Source organism: Rhea pennata, chromosome 7 (assembly GCF_028389875.1).
Source record: "Rhea pennata isolate bPtePen1 chromosome 7, bPtePen1.pri, whole genome shotgun sequence".
NCBI classification, from domain to species: Eukaryota; Metazoa; Chordata; class Aves; order Rheiformes; family Rheidae; genus Rhea; species Rhea pennata.
This window is the reverse complement of record NC_084669.1, coordinates 40,150,769-40,176,006: the sequence shown is the minus strand read 5'-3', so window position 1 is coordinate 40,176,006 and position 25,238 is coordinate 40,150,769. Positions and strand designations below refer to the sequence as shown.

At 44.2% G+C, this 25,238-nt stretch overlaps 2 protein-coding genes and 1 non-coding gene across 7 annotated transcripts in view; all 3 read left to right on the top strand.

Moving 5' to 3' along the window:
- The first annotated feature begins 924 nt into the window (after positions 1-924).
- On the top strand, positions 925-21,916 carry CWF19L1 (CWF19 like cell cycle control factor 1). 4 transcript variants are annotated; one of them, XM_062580574.1, is made up of 14 exons: positions 925-991; positions 1,132-1,216; positions 1,675-1,753; positions 4,317-4,418; positions 4,925-5,139; positions 11,128-11,246; positions 11,998-12,082; positions 13,358-13,498; positions 14,732-14,843; positions 16,633-16,712; positions 18,168-18,377; positions 19,155-19,274; positions 21,021-21,118; positions 21,667-21,916. In XM_062580574.1, exons 1-14 carry the CDS (start codon positions 969-971, stop codon positions 21,809-21,811), a joined length of 1,614 nt encoding a protein of 537 aa, XP_062436558.1. In that variant the 5' UTR covers positions 925-968; the 3' UTR covers positions 21,812-21,916. The 4 variants fall into 4 exon arrangements, with proteins under 4 accessions (XP_062436558.1, XP_062436560.1, XP_062436561.1 ...); XM_062580576.1 differs by lacking the exon at positions 19,155-19,274; XM_062580577.1 differs by lacking the exon at positions 21,667-21,916 and having other exon boundaries at positions 19,155-19,270; positions 21,021-21,103.
- On the top strand, positions 18,848-18,990 carry LOC134143105 (small nucleolar RNA SNORA12). Its single transcript, XR_009959038.1, has one exon. It is a non-coding gene; the product is annotated as a small nucleolar RNA SNORA12 (small nucleolar RNA).
- Positions 21,917-21,961: 45 nt separating the features above from the next.
- The window catches only part of CHUK (component of inhibitor of nuclear factor kappa B kinase complex), a 31,476-nt gene continuing 28,199 nt past the window's right edge, over positions 21,962-25,238 (top strand). The window contains exons 1-3 of one of the 2 annotated variants that reach the window (XM_062579601.1): positions 21,962-22,084; positions 22,168-22,262; positions 24,008-24,122. In XM_062579601.1, coding sequence (XP_062435585.1) covers positions 21,962-22,084; positions 22,168-22,262; positions 24,008-24,122 — 333 coding nt within the window. Of the gene's footprint in view, positions 22,085-22,167; positions 22,263-23,991; positions 24,123-25,238 lie in introns of those variants that run through there. The other variant, XM_062579602.1, reaches the window with a different exon arrangement.

The following is a 25,238-nucleotide window of genomic DNA, read 5'->3' as shown; positions in this document are numbered from 1 at the left end:
AACCTTGCATGGCTGTCCAGGACATGGGTGACAGGGACAGGCACATGGGCCTTGCCTGAGTATCAGGAACATGCGCATGGACCTTACATGGGTGTCAGGGACACATAGATGTTGCACAGATGTCAGGGACAGGCATATGAACCCTGCAGGAGTGTCAGGGACACATTGACCTTGCATGGGTGTCAGGGACAGGAACATGAGCCTTGAACAGGTGTCAAAGGACAGAAACACAGACATTGCATGGATGTCAGGGACATACAGATCTTGCACGAGTGTCAGGGACAGTCATAAAGACCCTGTACAAATGTCAGGGAGACGTGGACCTCGCACGACTGTCAAGGACACATGGACCTTGCATGGGTGTCAGGGACACTTGGACCTTGCATGGGTGTCAGGGACACGCACACAGAACTTGCATGGGTGTCAGGGACACATAGACCTTGCGTGGGTGTCAGGGAGGGGCATGTGGAGCCTGCACGCGTGTCAGGGACACATGGACTTTGGGTGTCAGGGAGAGAAAGACAGGCCTTGCACAGGTGTAAGGGACAGGCACATGGGCCTTGCACGGATGTCAGGGACACACGGACTTCGCAGAGGTGTCAGGGACAGTCACATGGACCACATATGGGTGTCTGGGACATGGGTGTCAGGGAGAGACATGAGGACCTTGCATGGCAGTCAGAGAGAGGCACACGGACCTTGCATGGCTGTCAGGGACAGGCACACGGACCCTGCACGGGTGCCAGTGGAGAAAGGCCCCGCACGCGCGCCAGCGACCCTTCCGCCGCGCACACGGACCCCGCCACCCGCGGCGCCGGGCCTCAGCTCGCGGCGCCGGGCCTCAGCTCGCGGCGCCGGGCCTCAACTCGCGGCGCGTCCCACCACCGCCGCGGGCCGGAGCGTGGCGGGCGGCGCACCCGGAAGCGGCCGGTGGTGGCGCTCCGCCCCTCCGCTTTGAAACCTCCGGCATGGCGGCGCCGCTGCTGCGCGTGTGAGCGGGTGGCGCGGCGCGGCGCGGCGCGGCGGGTTGCAGGCCGGGGGGGGGGGGGGGGGGCGAGCTCGGGGTGGGGGCGGCAGCGGCGGCCTGGGCGCAGCCGTGTTGCGGCGCCGCTAACTTGCCCTCTCCCGCAGGCTGGCGTGCGGCGACGTGGAGGGGCGGCTGGAGACGCTCTTCGGGAGGGTGCGCGCCGTTCAGGCCAAGAGCGGCCGCTTCGACGTAAGGCTGCGGGCGGCGGCGGGACATCCCAGCCCTGCCCCGCGCTCGTTTAAACCTGCTTCTTTTTGCCCCCCGGGTTTAGGCGATATCTGTGCAAAAGCGTTTCGGGAATCGGTGGGAAGGGACTCTCCCCGTCGGAGGTAGTTCTGCAGTGCTGTAGAACCGCGTTCTTTGAGGGCTTTGTGCTTGTGCCCCTTTCTTACAGCAGCGTGGTCTTTTTTAGCAGTGCACATAAGAACTAAGTGAGTTTGTTGCAGCGAATATTAATTCTTGCTTGTCTGTTATGTGTTTCATAGGAGGTGTAAATAGACATAAAGAAGTGTCTTCTGTGCCATTTGAAATACTGAAGTGATGCATGTCACAATGTTGTGGCAATATAATGTGTTGCTGAAAAAATGTTAACTATTTGACACGTCTTGGGTTAAATGTCAACTCTCACTTTTGTGTGATATTTCTAGATGCTTTTGTGTGTGGGAAATTTTTTTGGCTCTACTTCAGATGCAGAATGGGAAGAGTATCGAACGGGCGTTAAGAAAGGTAGGGAAGACGCTTTCACTCGAGATGATTTGTGGTCTAAGGTGCTGGTGAAATGCTATTTGGTGATCTGCTTATCTGTTTCACAGCAGTATACTTCTGAATTCATTAGTTGCAGTTACTGTCATGATATTAAAGCGGAAAAACTCAACTCACATAGGAAAACTCAATGCAAAACTGTATTGGTGGGGAAGGTGAAATTATTTTAAAAACCAATTTCAGTTGCGCACTTGTACTCACAAGCCTGAGGATGCGTGTGTCGGAAATGCCTGTTTGCCACTTAGGCATCAAGGTGTGTGTCCAGGTGGTCTGGCCAATGTTGTCTGCAGTAAGATGAGAAATGAAGGATGCTGCTGTTTGATCTCACTGTTTTGTCTCCTTACCTTATGCCACAAGGCACGTGGGTGCACAGTACAGTGGACTGTGGACAACAGTGACAAATGTTTAGTCCCTTAGAGAGAGTAATCAGTAGAGCATTAGGTGTGTTTTCTTCTCTGCGGATGTATGTAAGGGGTCAAGGAATAACTTTCTCTTGTCCTCAGGACTGTTTTTTTCTCCTCCTTATGGTAGATGTGTTTAGCAGTTTGAGAGGAGAGTTTTGTTGTGGCTAGAAAATTGGTGCTCCTAACAGATCTTGCTTCTGTGTAGTTGGGACTGTGTTAAATCATTCAGTGTTAGATGGCTCAGTAATTTCAGCTGGTCTTGCTGATGCAAGTAGTCCTGCCTTCCTCTGTGCTGCTATTCAGCAGCAGTATGGTCAGGCCTCTGTGTCACCCCTCACCTTGTGTGACTGTACGTTAAGCTTGTTTGGCACTTACTGGAGTTGACACTGACTGGGCAATAACCAGTGCTTAGACTTAACTCATCTGATTCATAGTGTGGCTCTGCAAGGTTGGGATAGAAGCGTGGGGCAGAAGGAAGGTGGGACTGCTGCTTTGGGTGGCAGAGCTAGCTGAAAGCGTTTTTTGGATTATGATATGGGAAATTGTTCAATAACACACACACCCATCTTGCAGAGCTTCTGTAGTGTCCTGCGTGTTCCTTGTAGGTCCCTTCAGCCCTTGTACTGGAGACCTTCTCCCATCCATGGATGTGAGAAGTTCTACATGGCCTTCTCAGCCTCTGTTTGCATGCCTCCTGTAAAGGAGATGCTTTTCATGAGCATTTCTAACACTTTCACTCTCTCTTCAGTACTTCACTCTGGTATGAGGCAAGCCAGAAAAGGAGATGAGATTCTTCCTTTCCTTCTAATTTCACCTTCTCTGTTGTTCCCCAGAGATATTCACGGCTCCCTTGTATTCTCTGCTTGTTAGAACGTCTGTGATAGTTGAGGCTTCTCATCTTGTGTTTCTCTTGCTATAGGAAGATAAGGAGAATTGTTACTAATTTAAACTCAGCCTCTTATAGTTCCTTAAGGAAGCTGTCTTAGGTGAGAAGGGAGAACAGTAGGTGTTACCAGCTGGGACCTTCCTGGACTGGTGTATTCCTGCTCATCCTTACTTGGCTTCTACTTACACTTTGATCGGTTCAAAAATCTGTAGTTAATGATATTGCATATGTGTATACAGATATAAACAAAACACTTGTAACTTTGTTTTGGTTTTAAATGACTGTTTTTTAAGGTTTTGAAACTTCTTTAAAATTCAAAACAATCTCCAGTATCCTCTCACTGTGGGAGCTGAGACTTCAAACCAAAGTTTCTTAATGAAAGCTGCAGTAGAGTTGCTGTATCACAGTTATTTTCTACTCTTAAACAGGAAATTACTGCTAGTTTTTGTTTGGTGCAAAACTTAGTATCTGCTGAACAGGTGAATTGTTGACTAGTTTGCTGCTATATGGGTGTGCCAGCACACCTACTGCAGGAGTTTCTGACATCAGTCATTGGTGTGTGTGGGCGGGGGTGGGGGTCCCCTCCTAACTTCTAATAACCCTGAGGGATTCTGCTCAGGATGTTTGGAAAAATCAATTTTTACTAATCACCTAGTCACAGAGAAATTAAAAATGGCACTTTACAATACCTTACTTTTAATATCCATCAATTCTAGGTGTAGCAAAAGGGATGTTTAGGTGAAATCATGGAGAAAGTTTTTCTGCCAAGCAGATCAAGGAGCTGATGAACTTTAGCTCTTCCCACAAAAAAATACCAATGGTTTGCAGTCTTCCAATTGCCATGCGAATTTAGATCAGGTTAAATAGAGTCATTGGATGTCCCTGCATTTGAGTATTTCCTTAGGATTAGCCAAGGGAAGATCTATATTTTCGGAGCTATCTTGGTTATTTTTGAGGAGATCTCCTTCTACAGACAAAGGATCGTAGTTGTAGTTGAACCAAAGGTTATTCTCTGCTGGTGATGCATGCATCTTGTTGAAACAGGAGGATTATGGGCCTTATTTTGAAGGAAGATTTCTAGTTCTGCACTTATCACACCTAGGCATACTGCAAAGAAATAGCAATTAGAACCAGGATGGGACCTGTTGGATTTCTAGAAAATGCAAACTGAAATTATCTTCATGCCTCTGAAGTAAACCAGACTGATTATGCCTGTTTGTTTGTTTTTTCTCTTCAGCTCCAATTCCAACCTATGTGTTGGGTGCTAATGATCAGGACACTGTGCGCTATTTTCCAGATGTCAGTGGCTGCGAATTAGCTGAGAACATCACTTACCTAGGTAATGGCTGCAGCTGGTCAGTGGAGAGTGAAGTCTGCTTGAATGTTAGTACTTTCAAGAAAGTTTTAAGATCTTCCAGTTTCAAACCCTCTCTTTTTCCAAGAATGTTAAGCTGGTATTTCTTATACTTGAGTTCAAACCTGAGTCAAATTTAATGTTGAAGGGCTGAGATAATCTGCTGATAAAGGTGAAAGAAAACACCCCCTATTTTTTTGTTCTTTTTTTTTTTTTTTTTTTTTTAAACACACTCTGATTTTTGAGAAACAAGAAAGCAGTGAGGAAAGGAACTCCTGTCTAAGCTGCTTCTTCCCCTATAGGAAGGGTTCAAGCCATTGTGCTATAACATGTCTTTTGTGATTTTTAAATGTGGGAAATGCTGACTGTCTGGAAAGAAAGTTTCAGTAGAAGTAAGGGAGAACTGCTAAATTGTATCTTCTGTATTTGATACAAATGTAGAATTACTTGCAATGTTTAAATTTCAAACTCATGTTTGTGTATTAATGCAGGCCGTAGAGGTGTTTTCAGTGGTACTTCTGGACTGCAAATCGCATACTTGAGCGGTACAGAGTCTCAGGAGGAGGCAACTCCTGCCTACAGTTTTAGCTCAAAGGATGTGACAGAACTAAAAACATCTTTGCTATCAATTCCAAAATTCAAAGGTGTGGATATATTGCTGACATCCCCCTGGCCCAGAGATGTGGGAAATTTTGGTAACAGTCCTGTAAGTATTCTGTTTTCAGCTGCAGGGGGTTTCCAAGTGTATAGAACAAATGATTGCCTTTCTGCTTACTGACACTGTTTGCAGAGGGGCCCCTGTTTGTTTCAATTTACAAAAAGCTTTTGAGGATAATCAACTGAAACAGCTTTGTTTCTTCAGAGGTTACTAGCGTTTGTCTAGTGAAGTCAACCTTCAATAAGTAAAGCTCAAGACATAGTGCTGGCCTCAGACCGTGGAGCTGTATCTCTTGGAGATACTGTTCATCCGGACTCATTATGTTCACAGCTAGGTTTGTCTGAGTCTTAAGAAATTTGAGCCACTTAAGGTCCTGAAGCTTTAGTTTTAATGCTCAAAGTGGAGTTGTGTAGTTTACATTAATTTTGTATAGGCAAAGCATGTTGCAGGATAATTATTGCAGTCCCAAGCATTTCTTCTCAGTAGTCATCTATGGACTTCACACTGCCGGGTATTTATGCTGCTTCATCAGAAGGATGTCTTTTTACTTCTCTGGGATGTCTTTCCTGCCCTCTCGGGAATCTGAGTAACCTTGATCTGACAATGAGTAGTCCAAGATTCATCCTCAATCTACGTGGGATCAGTCATATGTACATATCTTCATATCATCTACATGGGATCAGCACTGGAATAGGTTGCACAGAGAGTTTTTGGAGTCTCCTTCTCTGGAGGTATTCAAGGCCCGCCTGGATGCAACTCTGTCTAACATGCTCTAGGTGACCATGCTTGAGCAGGGAGGTTGGACTAGATGATCTCGAGAGATCCCTTCCAACGTTACCCATTCTGTAATATTACACTTTCCTGTTTTCTGGTTGGCCTGTAAGGTGGGATGAGTCCTTCCTTTGTTCTTAGTCCTGACTTGGAATCCCAAATCCAGTCTAGGAAGCTTCTTTGGTTGTTAGCTTCAGACCTTTGTTCCTGCAGGTAACTGTCTCATAATCCCATTTGTTAACTGTGCTTTGCCTTAAATCTAGATAGGTTTCTTTTTCCTCCTCTACTTTTCTTTTTTTGAAGAACTTTTCCTGAAACGTTACCACTATGATAGTCATTAAAAGGCTGAATTTTTATTCCTTAATTTGTACTTTTTTTAATATGCAAATGTTATTTTATGTAATAGCCTCTTCATTTTTGTTTGGGTAGTTCTGAGCTTTCATTCTAGTCTAAATTTATCTTTTAAATGCAATAAAAGTATTTTAAAGCCCCTCACCCACCCCAGCCCCATGGTGTTAAAATACAGACCTTCTGCTCTGCTTTTACAGTCTGCTTCCTCAGTGTCATTCCAGAGCAATTCAGTCATGGACGTTAGCTTAAATCTAACTGAGGGAAAAGACTGTTGTGGTTTTGGGGTCTGTTTTCTTTGGAGTCTGTTTTCTTTGGATTTTTTTCGGTCAGTAGAGGAAGCTTCTTTGGAGCTTTCTTTTCCCTTAGATCCTAATGGTTCTCTTACCAGTTTTCTTTACCAACCCAGGCTGTTGCTTAAAGCTTGCATGAGCCTCAGCTGACAGTTTGTGCTTTACCTTATGTATATAAATCAAAAGGGAAAACTGCATTCAGTTTCTAAAGAACAGTTTTCCCTTTGGCACTGCAGGAGTCTGCAATTGTAGAAACATAAGTTGAAAGGGCCTCCGGAGTCTTCTAGTCCAACCTTCTATTTGAGTTCATGCTGTTGTAACTGTGGGCTGCGGTCATTTCCCTAGCATCTCTTTTCCTCTCCAACATTACTGATCTTCATGAACTTCAGTTTTACATAAGTGGATGTGAGACCTTGCAGGTAATCTTAAATCAGATTTCTTTCATTAACATTAAAATTGAATTCCATTTATTGTGCTATCCCTAAGTGCTTGAGAAAGTTGTGAGCAAAAAATGGACATCCAATGCTCTTTTTCAAAGATAGAGTTAAGGATAGAGGTAGGAGATTTGTGAGGCTTCAGTGTGTTTTATCTTGTAACTGAAAAGTCAGAGCTAATAGTTTCCATCTGATGATAAATTTTGCTGATGTAGATTGATTGCAGTTGCTGTGGAATGATACAGCTGGTCTCCAGTCTTGAATGTTGTGGTCTAAGCATCTTTAATGTCACTCAATGTTAAGTCATTCTTCTTCCTCCTTCGAACCTTAAGTATGTCTGTGTTTATTTTCTGAGGTATCAATCAATATACTAAATGGTTTGGTTCTTGTCCTATCTGGATTTTGAGGGCACTGTTTAGTTTGTGCCTAATTTTGCAGTTAACAGTGTTCCTCAGCAAAAGTGTATTTCTGGTCATAACTTCAGGTGATCTGAGATCTTTCAGAGATGAATGCCACATAGCATGACAAAAGTTATATCTTTTGCTTCCTCTTAGTATCCTCAGATATTCAAAAAATGATATGATCCTCAGTCTAAAAAGCAAAAAAAAAAAAAAAAAAAAAGCTAGACTAGATGGATGTAACAAGATAGCTGGAGAGAAACAAGATGTAGGGATGTTCTGGCTTAAAGAGAAAAGTTGTATCTTGAAATTCATGTGGTGATTCTTTATAGGCATATCGTTCCACAATTGGCCTCAACATGAATTTTCTGGGGATGTATTAACTTGGATTAACAGAGAAATATATATTAATTAAAATATGCATCCTATTGGAAGTATGTACTTTATGACCTGATTCCAGTAATAAGTGTTTGAGATTCCTTTGGGTACTAAGGTGCTGAAATGATGTCACTCAAAATAGAACATTTGAGGGATGAACATTTAGGATTTTTTGTTCTTTGTAACTTTAAGTTTCTCTTTCAGTGAAAGTTGTGTGATGAGCTAAATTTCATGGATAAGATTCTTTGAGAGAAGTATGTGAGTTTATTTTTCCTGAGGTGGTTCTTAGGTCTGACTGTTTTCAATGGGAGTGGAAAGAGCCAGTCCTTGGTGAGAAATGCTGTTTTGTTTACCTCTGGAATGCCTACTGGAATGCCTACTGCAAGGGCAGCCAAAGGGAACACAGAAAGGAAACCAGCTTTCCAGAGGGTAGACTGGTGCTAGTTCAACTGTCAGCGATGAAAGACTGTTAATAGATGTCTATGAGGTCAATGTTTTCTTCATGTTTTGTTCTAGTTGGAAATAAAGGATCAAACTCTTGCTGTTTTTACCCCTCACCCCTCCCTGGGAATGTGTTTATGACCCTTGTGGTCATAAACTCTAAATTTCACAGAATGGGTAAGGTTGGAAGGGATCTCTTGAGATCATCTAGTCCAACCTCCCTGCTCAAGCACAGTCACCTCAAGCATGCTAGACAGGATTGCATCCAGGCGGGTTTGGAGTATCTCTGGAGAAGGAGGCTCCACAACCTTTCTGGGCAACCTATTCCAGTGCTCTGTCACTCTCACAGTAAAGAAATTCCTCTTCATATTCAGATGGAACTTGCTGTATTTGTTTGTGCCCCTTGCCTCTTGTCCTGTCATTGGACGCCACTGAAAAGAGTGTGGCCGCATCCTCTTGATACCCTCCCGTAAGATATTTGTAGGCATTGATTAGATCCCTTCTCAGTCTTCTCTTCCCCAGCTAAACAGGCACAGCTCTCGCAGCTTTTCCTTGTAAAAGAAGTGCTACACTCCTCTAAATCATCCTTGTATCCCTACACTGGACTCTCTCCAGTAGTTCTATGTCTCTTGTACTGGGGAACCCAGAATTGGACACAATACTGCGGGTGTGGCCTCAACAGGGCTGAGTAGAGCAGCAGGATCACCTCCCCCAACCTGCTGGCAATGCTCTTCATGCTGCCCTAGATACCATTGGTCTTCTTGGCTACATTGCTGGCTCACAGTCAACTTGTTGTCCACCAGCACTCCCGGGTCCTTCTCTGCACAGCTGCTTTCCAGCAGGTCAGCCCCCAGCCTGTACTGGTACACGGAGTTATTCCTCCCTAGGTGTAAGACCGTGCACTTGCCCTTGTTGAACTTCATGAGATTCCTCTCTGCCCAACTCTCCAGCCTGTCCAGGTCTCTCTGAATGGCAGCACGGCCTTCAGGTGTATCAGCCACTCCTCCCAGCTTGGTATCATCAATAAACTTTCTGAGGAGGCACTCTGTCCCCTCATCCAGGTCATTGATGAAGAAATTGAACAGGACAAGACCAGCAATCACCCTGGGAGACACCACTATCTATAGGCCTCCAACTAGATTTTGTGCTGCTGGTTACAACCATCTGAGCTCTGTCTTTCAGCCAGTTCTTAATCCATCTTCCTCCATGTGTTTGGAGATGACATCCAGAATAAGGTGTTCCATCACCTTTCCAGGGATGGAGGTGAGGCTGACTGACCTGTAGTTACCTGAGTCCTCCTTGCCCTTTTGGAAGTCTGGAGTGACATTGGCTTTCTTTCAGTCCTCAGGCACCTCCAGTTCTCCAGGACTTTTCAAACATGATGGAGAGTGGCCTGGCAACAACATCCGCCAGCTCCCTCAGTACCTGTGGGCGCACCCCATCAGGGCCCATGCATTTGTGGATGTCAGGCTTGCCCAAAAGATCTCTAATCCTATCCTCCTCAACCAAGGGAAAGTCTTTGTTTCTCCAGACCTTCTCCCTTGTCTCCAGGCTCTGGGATTCCTGAGGCCTCCCCTTAGCAGTGAAGACTGAAGCAAAGAAGGCATTCAGTAATTCTGCCTTCTCTGTATCCTTTGTCACCAGGGCCTGCACCCTACAACAGTAGCGGGCCCACATTTTCCCTAGTCTTCCTTTGGTTACTGATGTATTTGAAGAATCCCTTTTTATTGTCCTTGACATCCCTTGCCAGACCTAATTCCAAATAGGCCTTAGCCTTCCTCATCGCATCCCTGCCTACTCTGACTGCATTCCTATAATCCTTCCAAGTGGCCTGTCCCCTCTTCCACATTCTGTGTACTTTCTCCTTCTGCCTGAGTCTTGCCAGGAGCTACTTGTTCATCCATGTATAAAGGGTCTTTTACCCCCTTTGCTGGACTTCTTACTCATAGGGATGCACTGCTCTTGAGCTTGGAGGAAGTGATGCTTGAATATTAACCAGCTCTCTTGGACACCCCCCCCCTTCCTTCTAGGGTGCTAACCCCTGGGATTCCTCCAAGTAGTTCCCTGAAGAGGCCAATGTTTGCTCTCTTGAAGTCCGGGGTTGCAATCATACTTACTGCCCTCCTTCTTCCTTGCAGGATCCTGAACTCCACCATCTCATGGTCACTGCAGCCAAGGCTGCCTCCAACCTTCACATCTCTAACCACACTCTTCCTTGTTGGCTCCTTCACCACCTATGTCAAGAAGTGCTCTGAAGGAACCTCCTGGACTGTTTGTGCCTAACTGTGTTGTCCTTCCAACATATATCAGGATGGTTGAAGTCTCCCAAGAGAACCAGGGTCTGTGATTGTGAGGCTCCTTCCAGCTGTCTGTAGAAGGCCTCATCAACTTCCTCTTCCTGGTCAGGTGGCCTGTAGCAGACACCTGTAGTCAATGTTAGCCTGTCCTTTAATCTTTACCCATAAGCTCTCAACTCTCTTTTCAAACACCTCTAGGCAGAGGTCGATGCATTCCAGTTGCTCTCTCACATAAAGAGCAACTCCACTACCTCACCTTCTTGGCTGTCTTTCCTAAAAAGCACGTAGCCATCCATGACAGCATTACAGTCGTGTGAGCTATCCCACTATGTCTCTGTAATTGCAATGAGATCATGGCCCTGTGACCACAGACAGATCTCTAATTCTTCCAGGTGTACAAGCATTTCAGGGGAAAAAATTGAGCATGCAGATTTCCCAGGAGGGGTTAAAGAGCATCCTCTGTAATCATGTACTATGTGTACTTCCCTGACTGCGAGTATCCCCTGCAGTCATACCGACTTGAGCCACGTTTGGCTGACTACAAAATTTACAGCACACAGTTCTGTGTGTGTGTGTGTGTGTGTGTGTGTGTGTGTGTGTGTATACATATATATATAAAATATTTTCACTGCAATCCCACAGAGTTTTAAAATAAAGTTTTATTTGTATTTTTTAGGGAGAAGTAGATACCAAGAAATGTGGCTCTGCATTAGTATCTAATCTAGCTGCAAGTCTCAAGCCAAGGTATCACTTTGCTGCTCTGGAGAAGGCCTATTATGAAAGACTTCCTTACAGGTATATAAGACCATGTGAAGTCTCATTTGTTTTGTAAGAAAGGCTCAATTGTTAGAGAGCATAGGAGAACAATTCTAAATTTAATGAAGCCATCTAGGTCTTTTAAATACATCGTTTCTTCCAACAAGGTCAAGATTATTCCACAAAGGCGTCTTATGACCACAGTTCTTGCTGCCCTAAAAAACTGGCCACTGCTGATAGCAGTTGTCAGAATATGTTGTCATGAATCTGATGACAAAATGTAGTTACCCTTAGTCCCGTTTAAACTGTTCAAACTAATTCAGGGGTATAACTGAAAACATATGATGGCAAAACCCCATATTTTTAAGTGTTTGATATCCTTTATCATAACTTTGTTTATAAAATGAGAATGGGGTACATAATGTTGGTGTCAGGAAAACCCCCTAAAAATAAAACTAAGGCTGTTGTGTTACTGTTGGATACGATTATCATTATTAGCCTTTCAATAGGGAACATTTTAAAACTGATATTTGTTTTCAGAGTAGTGAGTTATCCTCTGATTTCTCTATTTGGACTGCAGTGAGTCCTTATTTTGGTCTGAGCAGCTCTTTACTGTTAAAACTCATGAGTCTATCTGAACTCAGCTCTGCCTAATGCAGAACCTTTTTGTTCTTAGTCAAATACGGCACACAATTGATGTGGTGTTTGAGTAGATTCAGAAGGATACATATTTTCCTACTGTCCTTTGAGTATATGCCAGTACTTGAAATAATGCTTTGCTTCCCCACAGAAACCACATAGTGCTGCAGGAGACCCCACAGCATGTAAGCAGGTTTATTGCTCTTGCTGATGTTGGCAATACAAGCAAGAAAAAGGTATTCACATTCTTGAATTTTTCTTCTCTCAAGTGCAAACAGTAAACACAGCTTGGATTTGCCAGAGAACAGCATGAATCACTTAAAAGCTCAACTGGAGCAGAGTCTCACTTAAGTAATAGATTGCTCTGCTCATTATGCCTGAAGGGTAAAAGTTGCAAGATGTATTCCGAGGCAACTTTGTTTCTCTCTACCTTGTCAAATGGCTTTTAACTGTGAAGACAGCTACAGAGAAAAATGGTTAGGAAGTTACATCTTTATCTTCCTCTCAGCTGCTTTATCTATTTTCCCTTCCTGTAGCTAGCTTGCTTCAGGAAGCAAGTGGTAGTTCCACAGGAACCCTCACAAATCACTTTTTATAAAGGTTATTGTAGAATCATAGAATGGTAAGGTTGGAAGGGACCTCTGGAGATCATCTAGTCCAACCCTCAGGATAGCCCCGTATGAGGATTGAACCCATGACCTTGGCATTAGCGGCACCACGCTCTAACCAACTGAGCTAAACCTGCCCCCTGTTAGCATTTTCGGTTGAGGATTCGGAAGGAATATACACAACTGAACTTGGATAAACCAAAGCTAGAGTTTTGCAATACATAATAAATTGAACTATTAACTTATCTCTGTCCTGTTCTGGGCTCACAGTGTTCTGAGAGCCAGTTTGACTCATTGAAATAGCAGAAAACAAGCCCAGTGAAAACAAAGAGAAAATGTTTGCTGTAGTGCATGTGCTTTGGGTAAAAATGAAGACTTCTTTAGTGTCTTTCTTCAAGTAACTAACCTTTAGTGGGAATTTTAAACTGTTTCTCTTCTCTCTTTAGCAAAGCTGTAGAATATTGGTATAGAAAAACATGTTGATACTGTTTGGGAGGGCATAGGAACTGGACCTCATAACCAAAAAGATCCAGGAGTCCTAGAGAGAAAGAAGGCCTGAAAACAGGCAAGGATTAGCTATTAAAATAAATGGACATATCTGTTTATCTTTATTTGGTCTTACAGTGGCGGAGTTTCTTTTCCAAGTAGGATACATTACTACTATTCAAAATTCTTTACACTAAAAGGAATGAGCCACTTGGAAGTTCAGCATAAACTCCTGGTTGCATTGGGTGGGAGACTGGCACAGGGAATATATTTCTGTGTCGTACCCTAGCTTAAACACTGGTTTGTTGAATTATTGCAGAACTAAGTTGTGTATTACCATTTCAGATGTGACTTCTTCACAGCTGCAGTCCTGCCAAAAAGCTTTTTGCATTTGAGCTCTCTCTCTTCTCCTTCTAGTATCTCTATGCATTCAGCATTGTTCCAATGAGCTTGATGGACCCTGCAGAGTTAGTGAAACAGCCACAGGATGTCACAGAAAGTCCATACCGAAAATTACGGAAAGAGGCGCATAAGGCCAAGACACTCATGTGTGCAGAGGTACTGCTATGTTCTACTTCTGGGTACAATTTGCTTTCCCTCTCTCTGTTCAGAGAGCTTGGAATGGTGTTTGACTTTAACCCTTTAATATTTTTATCCATTACGCTTCAGGGTTATGTGAAAACAACTTATGTCAGTCGAATTGTATAAATGTGATGCATGGGATTTTTTGATGTAATTTGTTGTCTTCCTTCTGCAGGTTTTGCGTGGACTGTAGGTGATGCTCTAGTTGGATCTGCTTGCTTGCCAGGATTATTCTGTATGCATGCAACACCTTAGCATGCAAGGTCTTGTTCTTGTCTGGTGTAAGGCTGTAGACTAAAAATTACTTGCAGTTGACCCCAGACTCAGGTTTTGCTGAAACTATGTAAAATTAGGAAGTACAAGCAGTGAGGTCCAGCCTTTCTCACCACAGTCACCATGCACGCAAAGTTAAGATCTGGGTCCTACCAGCGGACAGTGTGGGAGGGCATGAAGATGTCTTACAGATGCCCCTTGATTCTTTGAGCTGCAACCCCTCCCTCCCCCCACACCCATAAGCAGAGATCTACTATTGTGTTCAGCCCCTCGCCACAAGGCTTTTAAACAGACCAGTCAGTCAATAATTTTTTGAAAGTGGAAATTCTTATATTTTTACACTTAATTTACATGATTTAAGACAGGCACAAAAACTGGTGAAGTTTGCTGGAAAAGGTGCTTCAGCTCATGTGTCAGTTGTTACAATGCAAGAAGGATGTTTGCTCTGGGTTGGATTTTAGATTGTGCAGTTGTGCTCCCACCTGGGAGCCAGACTTAAGTTCGGATGAGCAGCCCTGCTCTTTGTCACACGTGCTTCCTTCTGATCGTATTTTGCCTTACTTTACAACTTAGCCAGATGGATTCAGCTTCCATGTGTGTCTATATTAATATCTCTAACAAATAAAAAACATGATTTTGGAACTAGCTTTGAATTGGAAAAGTTATTCGAATAATCCATAAAATAAAGAGTTCTGAAAGGTCAACAGGAGAAAGTAGCAATTTTAGACAGTTTTCTCAGAATCTTTTCCTAGGCTGAGGTTTTGTATGTAGGCAGACAAGAGCTGTTACATCATTGGGAAAAATCAAATCATTCCCTTCAAGCAGATTGCTTTTGCTAGATGTTTATGCACCTCTTCAGGAAAGAAGCAAAGTTGCGTGCATACAGTATCTCTGCAAAATGTAGTTATAATGAGCTTTGTTTTCATTTCTGAACAGGAAGAACCAGCTTGTCAGTTTTTCTTTGATTTGAACAAGAATCAAGGAAAGAAACGTCCCTCAGATGGGAAAGAGAGAGGGAACTTCCAACCTAAGCAAGCTAAAAAACCCCGTAAGTATGTGTATGCTTTTATCTGAGAGCATATCTTGTAGGTCTCGTTAGACTATTTCACTCTTCATTTTTCTCATGCTGCTGAGCCATATTGTGTTATCTTGCAAACATGCCCTGTTATTGCATTAGATGCTATGGGGACACAGAGAGGATGGAAAAGTCCCTTGTTTCTCAAAGACCTGGCAGTGAATAGATGAGAGAAAAGTTAAGAGGTTAATGTTAAAAGCTAGCTGACCGTTAACGATGGGGATGGGATGATGCTGTTCGCTCTGTAAAGCAGTTGGCCTCTAGGCTTTACAACAGGTATCTCCATGTGCCAGTATGTTTCCATGCCAGAGTATTGCAAGAGACTGGATCAGTGTTTATGAATTCTTGTAATACCACTTGAGATTTATTCTATACTTAGTGTTCAGGAAATACTAATGAACTTGGAATGGAGGAACACCTGTTAGCTGTATTTCTGTGCTGTAGATCTATTCTGAGGAGGAATTTTTTCACTGTGAGAGTGACAGAGCACTGGAACAGGTTGCCCAGAGAGGTTGTGAAGTCTCCTTCTCTGGAGGTATTCAAGGCCCGCCTGGATGCAACTCTGTCTAACATGCTCTAGGTGACCATGCTTGAGCAGGGAAGTTGGACTAGATGATCTCGAGAGGTCCCTTCCAACCATACCCATTCTGTGAGTTTTATCTGACTTGGAGAAATTGAAATTAAATCTCTCAAGATAATGAATTTCTAGTGACAATGTTAATGCAAGCCTGTATGTTTAGAAAGGTAGGATTTCAGTAATGAAAACATTTGGTCTTCAGTGCAAATGTTGGTGTCAGCTTCCCCCTTGTTTCTGTGAAAGCTGTTCACACTGCCATGGATAAGAAGACATTCTTCAAGAAAGTCTCTGCTAGATGAGTCTGGTTACCTTTGTTACATGGGACTAAGTTTTTATCATTATTGCCATACACTTCGTGTAGTCCTCACAAATAGTGGTTTTACAGGTTAAGCTACCTTTTGCTAAAACTAGTGCATCCTCATTGCTGTATGGATGCCTGCACAGGCATGACTGGCTGGAATGACATTAGGTTTCAATTGAAGGAATTTGAGTGTGTGATTCTGCCCGCACACCTACATGTTTATAGTAGGACATAATGTGCCATTATGAAAGTTCGTGTAGCTTGTTACACTGTTTTGTTCAGAAAACAGCCCCCAGAATGAGACTTTTCGTTTCCTAAGTTATTAGGAGAGCCACATCAGTTTTACTACATTTGCAAATCTGCTTGCTTATTCCTGTATGAAGCCTTCAGAGGACCTGAATATAGTGTTTAACCCTAGTCAGATGCTTATCAGTACAATCAGCTTGTATTAAAAGTCAGCTCAAGTATCACAATTTGGGTGTGAATCTAGATGTTGCTAGTTCTGGCCTATTCATCATACTCAAACAAGTTTGACAGCATCTGTCCTTGTCTGTATGTATGCAATGACTTTACCGCTTCACCTCTGTATAATTTCCCTGGCGCTTTCATATTAGCGAACTGTAATCACTAAATTCCTGCAATTGGCATGCTCCTCTAAATTAGAGCACTTGAGAATGGAGGTCAGCAAATGTGTGACTTGACCTCCTCCCTGTCTCTTGCTGGAGATTCCCAGGGGCACTAGTTCTCTGACCAGATCTTGCCTTGCAGAGCTATCAGTTAGGAAGGGTGGCTGGAAAATACAGCTCTCTCCAATCTTGCCATATTTCTTGTTCTTCCAAATCGACTTTATGCTAACGCTGTTTCTCTGTATTCTCCCAATAAAGCACAGCCAACAGGGCCCTGCTGGTTCTGCCTGGCCAGCCCAGAGGTTGAGAAGCACCTGGTTGTTAGTATTGGCACGCATGTAAGTACCCCTAGCAATTTCCTGTGTGAAGACAGAATCAGATGAAGATGTAGCAAATTAAAGCGTCAATCTCTAATTTTAAATCTTTATTAAAAAAATAGTTTGGAACTGCTGTCAAAATTTACTGAAGTGCACAGATGCAGGCTACAAAAGCCTTTTTCTCAAACTATCTACTGATAACATTATGCTCAGCAAGAGATGAGATGCACTATCCAAAACCATCTAAACAGACTATCTACAAATAGTTTAGACAGACTGTCTTTAGTCTACACAGTCTATCAAAACAGGCATAGTCTGTTTTTTATTTTATTTTAAACAACAGCAACAAAACCCACCTCTAAATAAATAAACCAATCCAACAGCGAAATTCACTGTTTGCCCCCCCCCCCCCCACCGTGTATTTTGTCTATTTTAGATTAAAGTCAGTCCCAAATAAGCAAGGAATGTACTACAGATTTTGCTGGGATAGCCACACTAAGAAGTGTTTTGGATTTCTCTAGATCATTGTAGTACCAGAACCCCACCCCCTACTCATATATGCGCAAACATAGCCCCATATGCATGGATGGAGTTGTAGCAGCAGAATTGTGTAGTGGAACTATCCTGTTCCTCTTCTCCATAACTTAGACCCTTGGTTTTGTTTTAAATTTCTTTCATTTCCCCTAACAGACATAGGTATATAGACAGAGATTTGTAAAAGCGAAACATTGGCACTATTTTATTCAGGCAATGGAGCTGAACTATACTGACAGAAGACTTTTATTATTATGTTTTTATTATTATTATTATTATTTGCTATGCCAGCCTTAAAAGTTTTCATATGTTACCATCATGACAAAACTTTTCCAGCATGAACTCAGTGTCAGGTTGGCACCAGCTTCAGCAGCAGGATGCACTGGCTGAAGTTATTCCCAGCATCCCTGGGGTCATTTGTTACAGTTTTGTCATATGACAATTAAACAAAGATTCGTAGTTTTTATTAATCGATCTCCAAGGTGTACTTGGAGACACTGAATTAATCATTGGTCTCTTTTCCTAAGTTATTGCTCCTGTCTAGCTCAATCCACTGCTACAGGGATGGATTTGTCCACATGTTTAGTTTAAATGCAGATATAATGTTTCAAGTGGATTTTTTTTGTTGTTGTTGTAATAGAATTTCTAGCCACAGTGGTTCATTCAGTTGCCTTATAGACAACTTTCTGGCATTATAATTTTATTTTAGTAGTCCCTACATTTTTCTTGTTCATCTACTAATTATTAAATTTTTAATTTATTCTAAATTTCTAATGATCTGATGAATTAATCTCTAGTAAGTGACATAGAAAAGGAGGCTTTAGTGATGTGAAATAGGTAGGCTGTGAGATACTCTCAAAATGTAGTCAGCACAAATAAGCTTCACAACACAGTAAGCATTTGCAGTGAGCGAGTAATTGATATGTATTTGTTTTTTTCTAGTGCTATCTTGCCCTGGCTAAGGGCGGCTTACTACCTGATCACGTCCTGATTTTGCCTATTGGGCACTATCAGTCTGTAGTTGACCTGTCTTCAGAGGTGGTAGAAGAAGTGACCAAGTACAAATCAGCCCTAAAGGAATTTTTCAGAAGCAAGGGAAAGAGATATGTCTTATTTGAAAGAAACTATAGGAGTCAGCATCTGCAGTTACAGGTATGATTTTAGTGCAATGCTGGAAGAATGCAACCTGAGTTTTATGCAGATGTGCTGAAAATGAAAGCTTACCTTCAAACTTCCCATTTTCTTCTGTGCTTTCACAGAGTATGAATAGAAGTCATCTTACAGGGATAGAGGCAGAACGGAAACAAAGCTTTTGCACTGGTTCTGCCACAGTTCTTTTGTTTTTCCTATTACAGGAGGCACAGGATTGATTTTTGTTGCGTGAAGGAGAAAAACTGTTTTTCCTCTCACAGAACTAATTAAAAAGCTCACAGCATCTACGGATGAGTTGCAGGACTTTGCTCTTACTCTAATCAGCTCACACTGGCATGTGAACTGAGGTACTTGCAGTTCAACTGAACTGGGCTGAAAATCTAAAAATATACCTGCAGGGCTCTGGTATTGGTAGACAACAACCAACCTTTTGATTTGTTTGTTTCTTGTATGTTAGTAATTTGGTGGTTTATTGTGGTAGTTTCTGTATCTGGCAGATCTGTAACTGTATCAGAGCGGCCTTAAACTACCACAAAGATTAGAAAGGAGGACGAGTGTTCTGAGAACTCTTTCAGACTTTTAGTTTTCAGGTTTTTGTTCAACTCCTACAGAAAATCTCTCATAAGTTTAAGCCTGTATAGATAGGTGCTCGCCTGTCTTGCATGATGATGATGAGCAGTACTGAGGAGCCTACCAGCTCCAGTGATGGATTTATTGCTTTCTGTGCTTTGTCTTGTCTTTTCCTCTTGTTATGAAAATGTTGTCCATGCTCTCCAGGTGATTCCCGTCCCATTGGACCTCTGTACTTCTGAAGACATTAAAGAGTCCTTTATTGTACAGGCACAGGAACAACAGATTGAATTGTTAGAGATCCCAGAGCACTCAGATATCAAGCAAGTATGAGACAAGATTTCAGTTGTTATTTATCTCACCTCAATCCTTTCTAGGCTGGTATTCACTCTGGGGTCATTTTACGTGGTAAGACTAAGCTGTTGGAGGTAGACTGCCATAGACTTGAGTTGTGCAGATTTGCCAGAGGTTTTCTGCTCCAGATGAAGTCACTGTGAATGACAGATACTTTGCTGCTTTGAAAATTAAGTCCTTTATCTGCCTACAGAAGTTATTGATAATCTTGAAGAGCCTAAGGTGTATATTTTCTTTTCATTTGAATGAAGCCTGTGCTGCTAGGTGCTTTTAGCACTGCTATTCTGATGCAGTTTTCTAAGATGCCCTTTAGTTTCCTCAGAGCAGCTGTGTGTTTACTGGAGGAGAAACTCCAAATACAGCTTACACAAAAGGTAAGGCAGAAATCTTAGGTCAGGGACAAGGATGTAAGAAATAACCCTTTGTCCTGCTATCCCAGCTGTGTGCACAGCTTGCTGCATTCACTGCTACTGATACCAAACCAGCCCTCTCTCAGTGTCAGTTGAAAACAGGTAGCTTTAAATTCCTTTGGATAAGGATTTGGAAGAAGTATTCCCTTGTATCAGAGAAATTAGTCAGTAGTGATATAGGTTTCTCTGTAACCATTTCTGCAGCAGGAGCCAGAAACAGCACATGTTTATGATAGTTACTTTCTAAGCCATTATGAGTATTTATTTCTGAATCCAAAAGTTGATTATATTTTCAGCTGGAAAGTATGAATTTACTCTCTTCACATGATATTTTTTTTCTTCATCTACAATATGCCATATGAGCTTGGGATGACTTAGCTGGGCAATTATGATCCTTCTTACCCAAGGTTTGATGTTTAATGTCTCTGTAGTGGTGTCACCTGCAGAATTAGCCCACAAAAATGTAGCATTGTGCTATGCAGTGCTCTGTATGCAAGCCCACAAACTGATCCCAGCTGAAAGGAATCCATCACTTCAGGTTGTCTCTTAAAGCTACGTTTTGAGATCTATGATTGATCTAGTTTGTTTCTGTTTGTGCGTTGTAATCTTGTTTTCAGTTTGATTTTCAAAGGAAACTGAAACATGACTAGCATCCCTCTTGTTAGGAAGCATCAGCTCTTTGATAGAGTGGGGCAGGTTTCTAGGACATGAGTACTCACATAAAAGAGTTAGGAGGGGGCCTTTCTGTTGTTTTATTTGGTGAAAAGGCTTTGGTATGAACTCAGCCAGCACTAGACAACCCACAGGATGAAGCCCTGTTTTTTTTGTGAATATGCACATCTGAACTTCAGGGTCTGCATAGTCTCAAGTCAGCCTTGGGAGAAGAATCTACAGGAAACTTGATTTCTTTAATTCTGTAATTCAATTGAATCAAGGTTACCCTTGGTGAAAATCCAAGTATAGAGTCATCTACACCAGCTACCATGTCCAAAAAATGCACTTTCTATCTTGAGTTCAAAGCCTGTCTCTCATGAAACTGTCATTTTTTAAATAATAGAATTAGAGTAGGTAAGATTCTGCTCTTCTATGGGATTAGAGCCCATTTAAAACAGCAGGTTTAGGTGAATTCAACAGGGTGAATTTAACATTACTGGAAGATTTTGACTTGAAAAAATATTCAGTGTTGCCCTGCCACTGTTAAATGCTGCCCTTGCTCCCTGGAGGTGGTAAGGGATCTGACAACTTGAAGTGAGCCAGGGCCTCCTTTTCTGGGCTCCATGTTTCAGCGAGGTCTCCTTTCTTCTCCTAGGTAGCCCAGCCAGGGACACCCTATTTCTACGTGGAGCTGGACACAGGCGAGAAGCTTTTCCATCGCATCCGGAAAAGCTTTCCGCTGCAGTTTGGCAGGTTTGAGGGATTTTTTTTTTTATGCCCTTTTGCCTCCTCCCTCCCTCCCTGCTGCTCTGGTGAAGTGAAGCATTGCAGAGGGTGTGGCAAGGGGCCTGCAGGGGAAAGTGTGTGTGTATGTGTGTGGGGGGGGGGGGCTGTGATGTCACCTCAGGTGAGGGGAGGCTGTGATGTCACACCGGGCAAGGCAAGGGGCATGTTTGAGGTCATGCTGGGTTGAGGGGAGGGAGAGGATGTGTGAGGTCACTCCAGAGGAGGGAGGGGCATGCGTGAGGTCAGGCTGCATGTTGGGGGGCTGTGACATCACTCCAGGCAAGGAGAAGAGGCTGTGATGTCATGTCAGACCGGGGGGGAGGGGTGGGGGGAGAGCAGGGGGTTGTGGTGTCATGTCAGGTGAGAGGGGGAGGGGCTGTGATGTCATGTCATGTCAGACAAGGGGAGGAGGGGGCTATGCTCTCATGTCAGGCCAGGGGCGGGCTGTGACATCACGCCAGGCAGGGGGAGGCACGTGAGGTCGCGCCCGGCGGCTGACGCGGCTGTGCTTGCAGGGAGGTGCTGGCGAGCGCGGCGCTGCTGGGGCTGCCCCACCGCGCCGACTGGCGGCAGTGCACGGCGGCGCGGCCCGAGGAGGTGGCCGCCGCCCAGGCCTTCCGCCGCGACTTCCAGCCCTTCGACTTCGCCCTGCAGGCCTGACGGCGGCGGTGACGGCGGCGGCGGCGGACGCGCGGCGATTGGCGGCGGCGGCGTGACGCGCGCGCGCTCCTCTGTGACGCGGCAATAAAGGCGGTGTGGCGCGGGGCGCTGAGTGGCTGCGGCGCGGGGCCGGGGGGCGGCGGAGGCGGCATGGAGCGGGCGCCGGGCGGCGCGGCGCTGCGGGGGCAGCCGGCGGGCGGCTGCGGCCCCTGGGAGATGCGGGACCGCCTGGGCACCGGCGGCTTCGGCAACGTCTGCCTGTACCAGCACCAGGTGCGCGCCGCGCTGGGCCGCGCCGGGCTGCGGGGCGGGGCGGGCGGCGCGCCGGGCCCCTCTGACGGCGCTGTGTCCCGCAGGACTCGGGCGCCAAGGTGGCCATCAAGTCGTGCCGGCTGGAGCTCAGCGTCAAGAACAAGGACCGCTGGTGCCACGAGATCGACATCATGAAGAAGTGAGTGCGGCCCGGCGCCGGGCACGGGCCTTGCTGCCGGAGCAGGGTGCCGCCCGCGGCCCGGCCGCCTCGCCCAGGGGCTGCCAGCGCGCCTGCTCCCGGCACCGACGGGCTTCCTGCCCCCGCGGCGCGGCCCTGCTGGCGGCGGCGGCCGGAGCCCCTGCGCGCCGCTGCAGGCCGCTGTGTGCAACGGGGCTCTAGCGCCAGCCAGACCCCCAGGGTCACGTGTGGCTGGTGTGTGGCATGGGGGTCTAGTGACAGGCAGTCCCCGGGCTCCCGTGCTGGTGACTTGTGGGACAGGGCGCCAGTGACAGCCAGAGTGGCTGCCCTCCCAACCCTCCATTTGGCCAATGCACAGGGAAGGGGGGAAGAGAGGGGTGTCCTGTGACAGCCAGAGCTCCTGGGCTCAGGCACAGCGGATGTGTGGAGCTGGAGTCCGATGATGGCCAGATCCCCTGGGCTTGCATGTGGCCGGTGTTTAGGACAGGGATCTAGTGACATTCAAAGCCCTCTGCACTTGTGTACTGGCTGATGTGTTAGGCCATGATTTGGGGATGTCTAAACCTTTCTGCTGTCATGTACAAACTAGCGTGTTGGATTTGGATCCAGTGATAACTGCCCCCTCTGTACTTCAGTGCTGGCCCATCTGTTTGCTCAGGACCTTGTGACATCTAAACCCCTGTGTGCTCCCATACCAGCCAATGCATTGGGCTGTGATCTGGCAATTAGGGATCTAGGAATAACTGTTTTCTGAGACACGCATTCTTACTAACAGCTCCCAGCTCTTAATGAGAGGCTACTCATCCTGGGCAACCCACCATCTGTCTTCAGCTTGTCACTCTGAGATACCTACGAATCAGAGCAGATGAAGTTCATCCTCACAGACAGGGTTACTCAGTTATTTCTCTGGGTGTCAGGATTCTCATGAAGTTGTTCCCTCATCCTGAGAACTGCTTTCTCTTGAGGGAGATCCTGTAGCATGAGATGTACAGTCCTGCTGGCAGAAGCAAGGATGCCCCTACAGAGTTTAGTTTTGAGTTGTTCTCAAACAACTCAGACCACTTACCAACATCATATTAGAGCTGAGTTTGTAATTCAGTTTTGGGTAATTACTTTTCATATCAACTTTTTTTATTGCAAAGCCATATTCATGTTCTGAATATAGGCACTTAATTGTGCTTCTACAGCTTTTGTGATAACTTTCAGAGATTTTGGACTGTGTATATGGGAGTAATTTATGTTCACTTCCTTCTAGATGCATGTTTTATTCCTGAGGATAGTGTATTCTGAGACAGTCAGAAAATAGCTGTTTGAGTGTAGTTGTACAAATGATTCTTTTTCCCAATGTACATGTGTTTTACATGCCTGGTTCTACTTCCATAATATAGTTACACAAGAGTTAATGTATTCTTAGAAAACTTCTGGACTTAAAGGAAACTGTCCCCACATGCAGAAACACATGAAATGACTATGCCAAGAATGTACAGAAATCTAGAACCTGAGCTTTGATCTCCATTATCCAAGTCCTGTATCTTGACTTGGAGACCACATTTCTGCTCATCACTGATTTGTCTGTTCATGAGGTATGAATTTTATGCATTTTGAAACTACTAAAAAGTACTTCTCAACAGCAATACATTTGGAGAACAGAGATCTTACCTAAAACAAAGCACTGTTGGTTGACAATCTGTCTTGTTCTTACAAAAGAGAGGTCAAACTTCTCATCAAGCTTTCCATGTGCCTAGGTTGAACCACCCCAATGTAGTAAAAGCCTGTGAAGTTCCTGAGGAGATGAACTTTCTTGTTAACAATGTTCCTCTTCTAGCAATGGAATATTGTTCAGGGGGTGATCTCCGGAAGGTAAGCCCTGCTTTGCCTTGATACATGTAGGAAAATGAGTAAAGTTAATGCTTTTCTCTTAACTGCAGTTGCCTGTGAAATCATATATGTTATGTGTCATTTTAGGGGGAGGGTACAGGTGCAGGAAGGTAGATGTACAGTAAAAAAACACAAGTGTGAAGTGAGGCTTGTACTATGACACCAGGTGATAGAGGGAGTAATCCATACTACTTTATCTGGAAGCAGTGGCCTCCTTTCATAGGACTTCATTAATGCTGATCCTATGCTGTAATATGATCTGTAGCGTAGATGTTAGCACCCACCGTGACTGGATTTGCTGCTGTGTGTCTGTATCTGCTTGGAGTCTGATCTATTTTTAATCCACTTGTCCAGTGTTCCAAGAAGGAATCTTGATTCTCTTGTGCTAGGCTTGGGCCACCAAAACCACCAAGACTTTCCTGTTTCTGTCTAAACTGGGAATTACCTTTCTGCAAAGCAGCAGCAGCACCCAAGAGTAAATAAACCTTTTAGGAGTTCACAAGGCAGTGGCTTTATGACCAAATAGGTTCTATACTCCCTTTGTAGCTGGATTCAGTAAGTAGTTACTTGCTTGAGGATGAAGAAGCAGATTTCCACTGATTAAAGTTTGCTTAGAAATTGCTTCATCTAAGTGATCACAAAGCTCTTTTCTGTTAAACATATTTATATATATGTTTAATAATATTAAATAGCAGGCAGCTCGGAGAAGCAATTAAGGGTTGGAAGGACTTGTAGAAAGCTAGGAGTTTAACAAAAGCAGATGCTGAATGCAATAGCTGCATGTTTATGACTTACTTAGCTTTTTTATTTTCTAGCATTGCAATTGGGGCAGTCTTTAAGACTGAAAGGATTACAGTGAAAGGAAGTGGGTATATACTGAAATACCATTTGGTATCTGCAAACCCAGATAGCAGGCCACATTCACAGTGATGCTTGGGTGTTGTATTTATGCAGTACAAATTTTGAGAAAACTTGCAGGTAAACTGGAAAACGATGGCCAAGAAATTTGGGGTTGCATTAGCTCTGCTTTCAGTACAGTATTTAATTATTTAATTTCTAATGAATTCTTGAAAGTTACATAGATGCTTGGACAATTTA